Raw genomic sequence first — 13,483 nt, forward strand, 5'->3', positions numbered from 1 at the left:
TCTAAAAGACAATTGGTTAGGCCCTGTTGGAATATTGCCTGCAATTTTGTTTTCCTTCCAATCGGAAAGATGTTGTGAAACTTAAAAGGGTTCAGAAAAGATCTACAAGGATGTTGCCAGGGTTGGAGGATTTGAGCTACAGGGAGAGGCTGAACAGGCTGGGGCTGTTTTCCCTGGAGCGTCAGAAGCTGAAGGTGACCTTATAGAGGTTTACAAAATTATGAGGGGCATAGATAGGATAAATAGACAAAGTCTTTTCCCTAGGGTGGGGGAGTCCAGAATTAAAGGGCATAGTTTTAGGGTGAGAGGGAAAAGATATAAAAGAGACCTATGGGGCAACTTTATCCATATAGAGGGTTGTATGTGTATGGAACGAGCTGCCAGAGGAAGTGGGAGAGGCTGATACAACTGCAATATTTAAGAGGCATTTGGATGGGTATATGAATAGGATGGGTTTGGAGGGATAAGGGCGGGGTGCTGGCAGGTGGGACTAGATTGGGTTGGGATATCTGATCGGTATTGACGGGTTGAACCGAAGGGTCTGTTTCCATGCTGTATATCTCTATGATAATAGGGCATATTCTCTCGGACTCATTATTATTCTGTTCACCCTATTTTGCAGTTACTGTTAAATTCATGTCCTCTGCTCATTGGATCCGTTGGCTACCCGCAACACTGAGGTCCTCCGAACACACATAGCCTGAGTCCACCAGAATCCCAGCATGCGCCGCGCTCTATACGTGCTCGGTGACGTCAGGACGCCCACCATCTTTCTTTCTCTCTCTCTGTGCCCGGGACCGAGACGACAGGATGGTGAGTGAAAGAGCTGACGGAGCCTGAGGCCTAGGGACAATCAGCCGCCATCCGCCTTTGGCAGTTGTCACACCGGCTGAGCGAGGCAGTGCAGGCTCGCCTCTCGCGTGTGGTATACCAGCTGGCGGGGGAATCGAGCCGAGCTGAGGGATCGACAGCGCAGAAACCGTATCTGAGGCTGAATCCCCGAGAGGGAGGGCCGCGGGACTGCAGTGAGATGGAGGTTGGGGGGAGGGCTACCCCGGGTGGAAGGCGATTCGACAGCAGCCGGGAGGTGCCAAGGTAGCTGCCCTCCAGCAAGTCCCCCAAGAGAAAGAAGTGCAACAACAACTTGCATTAATTTAGCGCCTTGTCCAGAATATGCCCCCCCCCCAAAAAAAGTGGCATTGTTATCAGACGCAGTATTGCTATGAGTTACATGTGGTACTATTACAGTAGCATTCAAACAGGCAGCTTTCAGGGGGAAAATAAGGTGGGAGATTTGTAGTGGGATTGTAGATTATGGGCAGAGGCACCTGAAGACATGGTGCAGCAGTTACAGAGACATGCTCAAGCAGCAGGAGTTGGAGGGAATTTACAGATATTTAACTTGATTTATTGTTGTCACATGTACTGAGACACTGAAAAATGTTGTGTGCTCTACCTGGGTGCATAGTATCATTATAAATTGCTTCAGGTAGCAGAACATAATATGGTGTTACAGACGCTGAAGGTGCAGAGAGTATTAACGTTTGAGAGGTCTGTTCAAAAGTCTGATAACAGTGGGAAAGAAGCTTTATTAAAGGCCAAAAGCAGTGGAAGATTTGAAAAAATAATGGTCTTTAAATCGTGCCTCTGTTTAACTGGGAGCTAATGCAAGGCAGCGAGGACAGACAGTGAACAGGACTGAGACAGGAGCAGGCTATTCTAACCTGCACCACCAGGCCTTGTGAGATTGCCTGAGGTGCAGCATGTAGCAATAGAAGAAAGCCATCAACAGATCATTTGGGCCTCAGGTAGCAATATCAGAGGGGGGAGAGGTGACTTATGTTTATAAGATTTGAACTGGCAGATGTTAGTTTCAGATGATTTTCTTGAAGGGCACAGCAGGCTCAAAAGACTGAATAGGAACAGCAGTAGGCTGTTCGGCTCCATGAGCCTGCCCTGCCATTCATTAGGGTCATGGCTGATCTGGCATTCCATACTTCCACTTTCCTGCTTTTCCCATGTCCATAGATATCCCTACTGATCTATCTATCTCAACCTTCAATGTACTTATCAATTCTGTCCCACAGCTCTTTGTTGCAAGGAGTTGCAAAGACACTCCGTGCTGTGAATAAAAAAAAATTCCTCATCATTTCAGTCTTAAATTGGTGACCCTTCATTCTGAGACTGTCTTCTGGTCCTAGACTCTCCCATGAGGGAACATCCTCTCAGCATTTACCCTGTCAAGCCCCTTAAGGATCCTGTATGTTTCAATGAGATCATCTCTCATTCTTAACTCTAGTGAATAGAATCTCAAATTGTTTATAGAGTCATAGAGATGTACAGCATGGAAACAGACCCTTTGGTTCAACCCGTCCATGCTGACCAGATATCCTAACCCAATCTAGTCCTACCTGCCAGCACCCGGCTCATATCCCTCCAAAACCTTCCTATTCATATACCCATCCAAATGCCTCTTAAATGTTGCAGTTGTACCAGCCTATCCCGCTTCCTCAGGCAGTTCATTCCATTCACATACAACCCTCTGCATGAAAAAGTTGCCCCTTAGGTCTCTTTTATATCTTTCCCCTCTCACCCTAAACATATGCCCTCTAGTTCTGGACTTCCCAACCCCAGAGAAAAGACTGTCTATTTATCCTATCCATGCCCCTCATAATTTTGTAAACCTCTAGAAGTCATCCCTCAGCCTCCGGCACTCCAGGGAAAACAGCCCCAGCCTATTCAGCCTCTCCCTATAGCTCAAATCCTCCAATTATCCTTGTAAATCTTTTTCTGAGCCCTTTCAAGTTTCACAACATCTTTCCGATAGGAAGGAGACCAGAGTTGCATGCAATATTCCAACAGTGGCCTAACCAATGTCCTGTATAGCCGGAACATGACCTCCCAATTCCTGTATTCAATACTCTGACCAGTAAAGGAAAGCATACCAAACGCCTTCTTCACTATCCTATCTACCTGCGACTCCCCTTTCAAGGAGCTATGAACCTGCACTCCAAGGTCTCTTTGTTCAGTAACATTCCCTAGGACCTTACCATTAAGTGTATAAGTCCTGCTAAGATTTGCTCTCCCAAAATGCAGCACCTTGCATTTATCTGAATTAAATTCCATCTACCACTTTTCTGCCCAATGGCTCATCTGGTCCAGATCCTGTTGTAATCTGAGGTAATCCTCTTCACTGTCCACTACACCTCCAAATTTGGTGTCATCTGCAATCTTACTAACTATACTACTTATGCTCACATCCAAATCATTTATCAAAATGACAAAAAGTAGAGGACCCAGCACCAATCCTCGTGGCACTCCACTGGTCACAGGCCTTCAGTCTGAACAACAACCCTCCTCCACCACCCTCTGTCTTCTACTTTTGACCCAATTCTGTATCCAAATGGCTAGTTCTCCCTGTATTCCGTGAGATCTAACCTTGCTAATCAGACTTCCATGAGGAACCTTGTCGAACGCCTTACTGAAGTCCATATAGATCACATCTACCGCTCTGCCCTTATCAATCCTCTTGGTACTTCCTCAAAAAACTCAGGATTGTGAGACATGATTTCCCATGCACGAAGCCATGTTGACTATCCCGAATCAGTCATGCCTTTTCAAATACATACAGATCCTGTCCCTCAGGATTCCCTCCAACTACTTGTCCACCACAGACATCAGGCTCACTGGTCTATGGTTCCCTGGCTTGTCCTTACCACCCTTTTTAAACAGTGGCACCATGTTAGCCAACCTCTAGTCTTCCGGCACCTCACCTGTGACTATTGATGATACAAATATCTCAGCAAGAGGCATAGCAATCACTTCTCTAGCTTTCCACAGAGTTCTAGGGTACATCTGATCAGGTCCTAGGGGTTTATCTATTTCAAGACATCCTGCACTTCCTCCTCTGTAATATGGACATTTTGTAAGATGTCACCGTCTACTTCCCTACAGTTATATTTTCCGTATCCTTTTCCACAGTATAGCTTTTTCTTATAAGACAATCCTTCCATCTTTAGAATAATCCTAATTAACCCACTTCTACTCCAGTTTGATCCAGTGAGAACCTATGATGAGGCATTGGAGGAAAGTGGTGTGGCTAGTTGTGCCAAAGACAACTTAAGAAGGATCAAGAGGCTAGTTTAATTTTGTCACAATCATATAGCATTTCATTTGTGATTTTAAAAGCCAATTTTAATGCCATGAGAAGGCAGGAACTAGATTGGAGAAGTTTAAACACGGAGTTGTGGAAAGCTGGATACGGGCTTTGAAGGCATTTTACAACTTGAGAGGGTTTTCGTTTTTCTTATGGAAAGCTTTGGAGACGGGAGGTAAGTACCCAAGTGGGGGGGTGAAAACAGACAGACAATTGTTAAAGTACCGCTATTATGGAGGCCGGGAAGGGAATTGGGACATACAATAATTTAGTGTTAATAAGAGAGAGCAGAGGTGGGCCTTTGTGTACCAAATGAGCTCAAACAGGGCATTGGGAGCGATAGGGCAGAAGATGAATAAGATGTGAGTTTAGGACTCTGGACCATAAGGGGAGTTTTGGTCAGGTGAGCCAGTGAATGGAGGAAAATGATGGGTGCTTAATGGATTCATAATTTTGGTCACAAAGAGAGCAGGGAAATGGATAAACCTGTTTTTCTACCATGTTCATTCAAATCTACGTGGCTTGCATCTGAATCGTAGACTTGTGGCCAACCATTTTTCAGACAAGCCTGCTGTGTTGGCTCAGAATGATTTTCCATTCTGTCTGGCCGATTGTTGTAGGAACCTGGGCTGTCAAAAGGGGCTGTTGGGCCAGGGTCTGCAAAGAATCATTTTCATGGAGGAAGATGGGGCTAATTTAGACTAACATCTTTCTGTTCAGTAGGGCCTGAGTGTTGAGTTACAGATCCCCTCAAGCACCTTGAGCAAGCTTGAGATACATGACTTCAGAGCTTGATGTAATATTATATCGGTACGTCTCAATCAGAATCCCATTTTGTTTTCTTCACCCCATTTCTCTGCAGGTCAACGTACCAAAAACCCGGAGGACGTACTGCAAGAAATGTCGAAGGCACCAGCCTCATAAGGTTACCCAGTACAAGAAAGGAAAGGATTCCTTGTATGCACAAGGTAAGTCACTGGTGGGAATGATGTTGGATTTTGGAAGAAGTGAGGTGATGCACTTAAGTACAATGAAGAGACTGTATAAAACAAAGGTTTTGTTCTAAAGAGTACAAGAGCAAAAAGATCTAGATGTATGTGTACATAAATTATTAACAGTGGCAGGACTGTTAATAAAAAGTACACGGTGTTCTAGCCTACACAGATAGAATAAAAGAATGTTATGATGAACTTGTGTAAGATACTGGTTAGATCTCAGCTGGAGTATTATATATAGTTTGGATCGCACAACAGGAAGAATGAATGTATTGGAGATGGTGCAGAAGAATTGAGAATAGTTCCAGAGATGAGAGATTTCAGTTGTGAGAAAAAATTAGAGAAGTTGCAAAGAAAAATAGAATTGACTATAGAAACTCAGCAGGTCTGGCAGCATCTATGAAGAAAAAACAGAGTTAACATTTTGGATCCAGTGACCCTTCTTCAGAACTGATGGTAGCAAATCGCCACCATTTGTGCCACCACAAGGTGAACTTTCTCCTCCATTTCCTTTTCAGCATTCTCAGGGAATATTCCCTCTGGGGCACCTGATGTACTTCCAACACCTTTCCACACCGTCATAGTACCTTGCTATAGCAGAAGGTGTAACACCTGCCTGTTTACCTCCGCTGTCCTCCCTATCCAAGGCTCCAGACACCTTCCAGATGAAGCAGCAATTTACCTGACTTCACTCAATCTAGCCTACTGTATTTGGTCTCCTCTACATTGGGGAAACGAAATGCAGACTGTGTGACCGCTCTACAGAACACTCTCATTCTGTCAGCAAAAATTACCCTGGGCTTTTGGTTGTCTGCCACTTTAACACATCACCATGTTCCCTGGTTAACATTTCTGTCTCAGGCTTGCTGCATTGCTCCAGTGAGGTTCAGTACAAGTGTGAACAACAGCAGCTGATTTTCCACTTGAGAAGCCTACACTCTTCATGTCTCAATATGGAGTTCAACAATTTTAAGGCTTGAGTACCTCCTTCCATGTCTTTTACCCCTCCCCACATCCCAGACCCTGTAATGACACGGGCTGCCTTCAGCATGGACAACAGATTTTCACTCAATTACGGCTCCAATTACCAGTTTTTCTTTCTCCTCAGCTTATTGTTATCTATCTCTTTGAATGCATGATTGCTTTTCTCTTCCTCTGGGCTCCATCTCCATCTATCGTGAACTCTAGCCCCCAACCCACCCTCTGCCTTCACAATAGTGTCTGATCGCCCAGAGAATGGCTGGCCAGCATGGTGGATCTCTTTGCTGTTTACTTTAGAGTTCGACACTGCAGACAGAAAGAAAATTTATAGTGCAGTCTTCAGGAATATGACAAATCTCTCTGGTATGTGGATAGACTACTCAGTGAATGGGAGTTAATTGTGTTGAAACTTTGCATGATCTGCGATTAAATTTGTTGGAATATCCTGACATTATCCTGTCTCTGTGGACTTAGCTGAGTATAATGTTCAGACAGGAGCTCATGACATATCTTCCTACAGGTAAGAGGCGTTATGACAGGAAGCAGAGTGGTTATGGTGGACAGACAAAGCCTATATTTCGAAAAAAGGTAAGTTTCTTTGGACTGAGTGCAACACAAAAGCAATATCAGGTGAGATTTATGTTAAAGTGGGGCTTTGTTTACACTCTTGGCTGGATATGCAAGATACCATGATAATTCCGAGAAGAGGGGTCTCATCTCGTACCAGTCCTGGCCAATATTCATTCTTCAAAAACATCACTTTAACTAACATTGTTAAAATATATTCCGCCCATGCCATCTTCTGCAACTCGTGTATTTAGCCATAACTCCATTCTGAAAGGCTTCGTTAACTTTAAAATGCTTTAATGCAACTTGAGTACTTAAAAGGTGCAATAGAAGCGTTTTGTTTTCTTGTTCGACTGGTCAGGATTACCTAGGCCATATGTTCTTACTAAGACTTCGACTGGTTTGGTGAGCGTGTTTCACTATTGCAGTCTGCTCTGTGGTCATAAGTTGGTGCAGATACTGGCTTGTTATATTTATGTTCTGTACAAGTGCACAATCCTTTATCCGACATGCTCAGGACCAGCTGGTTTTCAGAAATCAGAATTTTTTGAATTTTAGAATAAGTGACAGTTTGATGGTGAAGTGTTTAAAAATCTTACTGAACAGCAGACTAACTGAGAGTAAAACGGGCCCTGAAACAGAATTGAGGCCTGCTAGTCCTGTGTCATGCTCTCCCACGTTGCATCTGATTGACACACATTGAGTGGGTGTGGAGTTGGGTTAACTGTTTGTGCGCCAAACAACCTTGTTAATGAGAAAAAACTTTACGAATAAGCCTTCAGATTTCGGAGCTTTTCAGATTTCGCCGTTTCGGATAAAGTGTTGTCTATCTGTACAGTTTCAGTGGACAGTTAGCCTTCTATCATGGTATGGTTGGTGCGTGGTCCTGAAGAACTATTAGATTTAAACTGGCCATGCCCATGTACAGCAGCTCTACATATATTCGGTTCTGTTAAAATGTACTGGGAAGGACTTATGTTTTAACTTGTGCAATCATAATGTGGGAATATAATGTCATCACATCAGCCTCCACTACATTTTCCCTATATAGTAGCTCTTGCACCCTTAAGCTAGACATTCCACATTCACCTGCCTTGAGTCATTTCTTCAGTTTTCCTGGTTGTCAGTTAGCCGAGTACGGTTGAAAAGTTTAAATATACCCCTTTGGTGATTCCTTTTCACTTCGTCCAGTTTGCACAGCCACCATGCTAAATCTTTCAGGCTTTCTTGCTAGGCCCAAGGCTTATCTGCTTTGCTCCCACTTCCATCCTGTGCTGCCTCAGACCTTGCTTTCCGTTGATTTTAGGGCATTTGTGATCATGGTTACCTAAAATAATCAAATAATTGCAATTTTGTAATGGCTCTTTTGAGAAACAGCAGTATAGATATGGTACTTACTTAATTAGCAGAGAAAGCAAATGTAAAACCTGTGACAGACGATAACTCTTCAGTGATCCCAGAGCTATTCTAGAGAATGGAGGAGTAGAGTTGTGTTCTCCCATGTCTTAGTGATCCGATGTCCTTCCCTGGCGATCTGTGGTAGTCTTGGTACTAACACTTGGCTCTTCCCTTGGGCTGATGTGAGGGTGCTCATGGTCTTCCCCCAAGGAGGTGATATGACATCTTGCCCCTTCCTGTCCTGCTAATGTTTCTTATTTTGGGACTGGCCATCAATGCTGTGATATTCACCTGTGTAACCACTCTTGGCTAATGGCTTTGACATAAGGTGACGTTGTCCCTTTGTCCATCTCGATCTGAAGTTAATTTTTCATTCTTCCGGGGCCAAAAACCTCCTTATTTCTGGTACACTACATTGATATTGGGGTACGATGACACCTGATAAGTCTTTGACGTGAGTCAAGACCTTGTTCTGTTTTGATGTAGTTGATTTATTTGCTTTTGCAGAAGGCTAGTTATTAATGTGACACAGTTGGATGAGATCTCATGACAAAGGAAATACCAAATATGGAATGATGAGTTAATGCAGGTTTAAAAGGAACCTCTGACGCTCAATGTTTCTGTTCCTTATTAGTCAGTAGAGCTGATTTGCTGAAGAGACAGGAGAGTGAAAAGTATTTATAAACTCAGACTTGAAGTATTCACATGTTGACCGAAAGCTGCGCTGATTAAGCTTCCATTATATATGGTGGTGTTTCCCACTGGCTGCAACTCCCTTACGTTTTCCAGCATTTTTATTTGCTGCTGTGTTTGGCCATGATGCATCATATAAAGCTCAGCAGTGAAATGCAATGTCTTGTGTATTCGAGACTTTGGCTCCTCCCTCTATTCTCCTGTCTTGAAGCTGTTTGTCCTTAAAAGTATAGCTTGTGTCTGTCACATGTCCATTGTTTGTGAATCAACATTGAATTTCAACAGCTGACGCACGGTTTTAGAGGTAGTTTGTTGGTATGGATAGAGTATAGCTTAATCAACAAGAAACAGCAAGGGTGGATAAGGGGGTTCTGTTTCAGGTTGATAACCTGTGACCAGTGCAGTTCCATGGGGATCAGTGCTGGCACCACAGCTGTTTACAGTATATATTATTAACTTGGAGGAGGCAAATGTACTGTAGCCAAATTTGCAAGCAACAAAAATAAATTGCAGGAGGGATACAAGCAGTTCACATTGATATGGTTAAGTAAATGGGTAATGGTTGACAAATGGATTATAATATGGGAAAATGTGAAGTTCATTTTAGAAGAGAGAACAAAAGAACAGTGTTATATTAATGGAGAAAAGCTGCAATATAAAGGGACTGGGTGAGTACATGTGTATGAAACACAAGCCAGCACAGAGGTGCAGCAGGTGATCAGGAATGTTGACCCTTAGTTTAAGAGATATGGAATATCAAGAGTGGGGAAGTCTTACTGGAACTATACAAGTTGCTGGTGAGACCACATCTTGAGTACTGTGAGCAGTTTTGGTCCCCTTTACCTAAGAATATTGTTTCATTGGAGAAAGTTCAGAGAAGATTCACTAGGATGATCCCTGGTATTGTTGGATGAGCAAAGGCTGAACAGATTGGGACTTTACTCATTGGAGTTTGGAAGAATGAGCGGTGGTCTTTTTGAAGCGTTTTGGATTCTTCAGGGGCCTGACAGGACAAATGCTGAGAGAATGTTTTCCCTGATGGGAGAATAGGATCAAAGGATATCATCTCAGAATACAGAGGTGTAAACTTAAGACCACTGTGGGGAGACATTTACTTTGAGGGTTGAGTGTCTTTGGAACTCCTTGCCGCAGAGAGCTTGTGGCAGATTCCTTGTCTATATTTAAGGTTGAATTAGATAGTTTCTTGATCAGTAGAGAATCGGGTTATGGACAAAAGGTAGAAAAGTGGAGGTGAAGACTATTGTATCAGCCATGAGCATGTGAATGGCAGTGTAGCTGTGAGGGGACAAATGGTGTATTCCTGTTCCTATTGCTTGTGGCCTTGATCCTGTTCTCACTCTTTATTGGTTCCAGTTTTTTTGTTAAATTCATCCAGGGTTTAGAGATACATATATGCCATACCAGATAAGGATGGTGGATTTCCTTCCCTAAAGAACATGAGCGAACCAGATGGGTTTTTATGACAATCAACAATGATTGAATGGTCACAATTGGGCTAGCTTTTAATTCTAGATTTTATTGAATTCAAGTTTCAACATCTACTATCGTGGAATACAAATCCACATCTTCAAAAAATTGGCCCGCGTTTCTGGATTACAGTCCAGTGGCATCTCCAATATGATACCACCTCAACGGGACAGTATACAGGAAGCTGAACCCCACCATATGCAGACTCGTCATAAGTTAATGATTTTAAACTAAGTATACAAAAATTGCCCAATCTATCTGATTTTCAAACTCTGATCAACAGGAAGCACGGACCAGATTTCTGTACTTTAGAAGAATTGCTATTCTAAGAAATGTAAACTGTCAACATGTATCTTGAACATTTGAAACTCATTTGAAATTCCTTTACAAATCCTCTTTTACGGGCAAAGATGTAGTCAAGGAAGAAAGACATGGATGGATGGAAAGCTACATCTTATATTCAAGTTCTGTTAAGTTTGTTCTTGCTAATCAGGAGGTTTCTTCTTGGCCTTTTAATTTTTTTCCCCAAATTTTCTACTTGTCTGCAAGAGGCATAGAGTGACTTGTTCACTTGTAAAAAGTTATCAGTTGTAAATGACAAATAACAGCAACTGCTGAAGAAAATAAATTGATTTTATTCAATTTTAAAGTGGGTTCTGAATGCAGAGAATTGAAACCTGGTGAAGATCTGATCACTTCTCTGTACCTTGTTTCTAGGCCCAACCTATTCAGTTAGCTGAGAACTGATCACATGATTGTTGATGAGCAAAACTGCTTTCTCATGATAACTGGTCACTAGTTCATTAACCAATCAATAAACTAAATTTGTATCTGTATGCAACCACTTGGTTGCAGTTTGTTTCCAACCTCTAAACTTCAGTTACTGCTTGTTCAGACAGCTGTTTCACAAACCTGCTGTAGGTACACACTCTTCAGAATATGCCATTACCTTTTTTTGTAAAAACAGTTCTTCTTTCAGTCCAGAATTTTGAAAAGCACAATGTTCATAAAGGTGGTTTTTGCATCCATTAATAATGCTGTCCAAAATAGCTTTGTCTACGTCAGAGATTCTGTTAAGATTATTGTGACATTGGCCCATCTTAATCTATAAGACATTTCGCTGGTTGTAAAATTATAAAAGTCGACAGCCCAGAAAAAGGCGCTATGGCCCATCCTGTCCATGCTGGTCAAAAACAACCTCCTTGCTCTGCTAATCCCATTTTCCAGCACTTGGTCAATAGTCTTGTGCACTTGTGATGCCAAGTTATACATCTAAATACTTGTGGAAGGTTATGAGGGTTTCTACCTCTACCACTCTTAAAGACAGTGAGTTCCAGAATCCCACCACCCCCTGAATGGAAAGGCTTTTTTCTAATACCTCCTCTAAACCTCTGCCCCTTAACTTAAATCTACATCCTGATCATTGATCCTTCCACCAAGGAGAAAACTTTATTCCTGTTACCCTATCTATGCCCCTCTTGGTGTTATACATCTCAATCATGTCCCTCGTCAATCTCTGCTCTTCAGAAAAACAACTCTAGTTTGTCCAATCCCTCTTCATAACTGAATTCTTCAGTCCAGGCAACATGATACCTCTCTTCTGCACCCTCTCCAATGCTGTCACATTCCACCAATAATGTGGAGCTGTATTTCCTTTCTCCATATTTTTAAAACTTGCCTCATGGTGTTGAGATTCCACAGTGTTTGTATGTACATGTTGTGACCTTATTATGTTAGGGGTGTTGAGAGCAGCCAGGTTTGCATGGTAATTTCTATCCCATGTGTTTGCAGGCTAAGACCACAAAGAAGATTGTGCTGAGACTGGAATGTGTGGAGCCTAACTGTCGATCAAAGAGAATGCTGGCTATCAAGCGATGCAAACACTTTGAGCTGGGAGGAGACAAGAAGAGGAAGGTAAGTGTGCCTGAGTCCTTCTGTGGATTGGGTGGACAGCATCAGACAGAAGGTGCAGTGTTGTGGCTAAACTGTACTATGCACCACCTGTGGGGTGGAGTAGGTGCATGTTTATATGTTGCATTTGGATTCCAAGCTGGATTCATTCTTTGTTCAGCAATGTCGCTTCCTAAAGATTATGCTTACAATTTTGTTCCGAGACTTTGGTGGTGTGTTTCAGCTGTGTTTCACCACTAAGGGTGGGGGAGTTAAGATCAGACCCGAAACAGGCTGGATCCTGAAAAACCTATGGAGCAAGAGGGTTCTGATTGTTGTGGGGGCTTATGAAACAGTGTGAGGGAACTTTACTTACATTTTGAGTAGGTGGAGCTTTACTTGCTGTGTGCTAGAGTTGTTGGTTTAATGCTTATAACAGATGCATTCACTATATATGTAGCAAGTCAAATATGATGATCCAGCTTTCTAACAATCTCACAAAAAGGCAGTGCCCCTCAAATAAGACATTCTGAGGATGACGACTGATGTGACTACTGACAGGATTGCTGCTTACTAGATAATATATTTGCTAACCTTTTGATTTTTACTTTTTTTTTCCAGGGCCAAGTCATCCAGTTCTAAGCTGCATTCTTGGTGTTCTTTAGAGTACAAATTCACAATAAAAATTACTGAAAGTTATTGTTGTTGACTGCTATCATCCCTTCTTACTCTAGTTCACAGGATCCTTGTGTCATTGTATCTAGAGAAGCTGCAGTATTTACAAAGTGACTGGCAGTATACCACTGAAACAAATGTCTCTTTAGACTTGCAGTTTTCAGATAAACCAGTTTGTCCACATCTGCTGGATATTAAAAGGGTGCATCACATCTGAAGCAGGGATAATGGGCAGGTACTGTAATTTTCGGAATGTGATTAATAGTGTTCTTCAAGGATCTGTGGGTGAGTCCTGCAGTATAGATGGAAGCACAATACTAGAGGTAGAATAACAGGCAAAACTAACAAAGGAAATTCGAGTTAGCAAATTGAAATTATCCACTTTGGATCCCTAAAAAGAGAGGATTATGGACTTTTTAAATGGTGAAAGGAGGACCAGAGACTTAAGGGCTTCGGATACATAGACTATGAAACTGCAATGAATAGGAACAGCCACTAATCAGAAATGAATGGAATTATGTCTTTTGCAGAATGAGAATACAACAGAGTAGAAACTTCCTTTTAGCTACAACCTTAGACCAGAATTGGGGTACAAAGAGGGGGGTGGAATCTGACCTTGGAGGGAGTGCAGTATGGAAGG

At 42.4% G+C, this 13,483-nt stretch overlaps 1 protein-coding gene across 1 annotated transcript; it reads left to right on the forward strand.

The window, feature by feature from the left end:
- Positions 1 to 706: 706 nt before the first annotated feature.
- rpl36a (ribosomal protein L36A) lies at positions 707 to 12,867 on the forward strand. The gene is made up of 5 exons (XM_060832151.1): positions 707 to 813; positions 5,019 to 5,124; positions 6,653 to 6,720; positions 12,070 to 12,192; positions 12,790 to 12,867. The coding sequence occupies exons 1-5, from the start codon at positions 811 to 813 to the stop codon at positions 12,808 to 12,810; spliced, it is 321 nt and encodes a 106-aa protein (XP_060688134.1). The 5' UTR covers positions 707 to 810; the 3' UTR covers positions 12,811 to 12,867.
- The last annotated feature ends 616 nt before the right edge of the window (positions 12,868 to 13,483 follow it).

Source organism: Hemiscyllium ocellatum, chromosome 11 (assembly GCF_020745735.1).
Source record: "Hemiscyllium ocellatum isolate sHemOce1 chromosome 11, sHemOce1.pat.X.cur, whole genome shotgun sequence".
NCBI lineage: Eukaryota > Metazoa > Chordata > Chondrichthyes > Orectolobiformes > Hemiscylliidae > Hemiscyllium > Hemiscyllium ocellatum.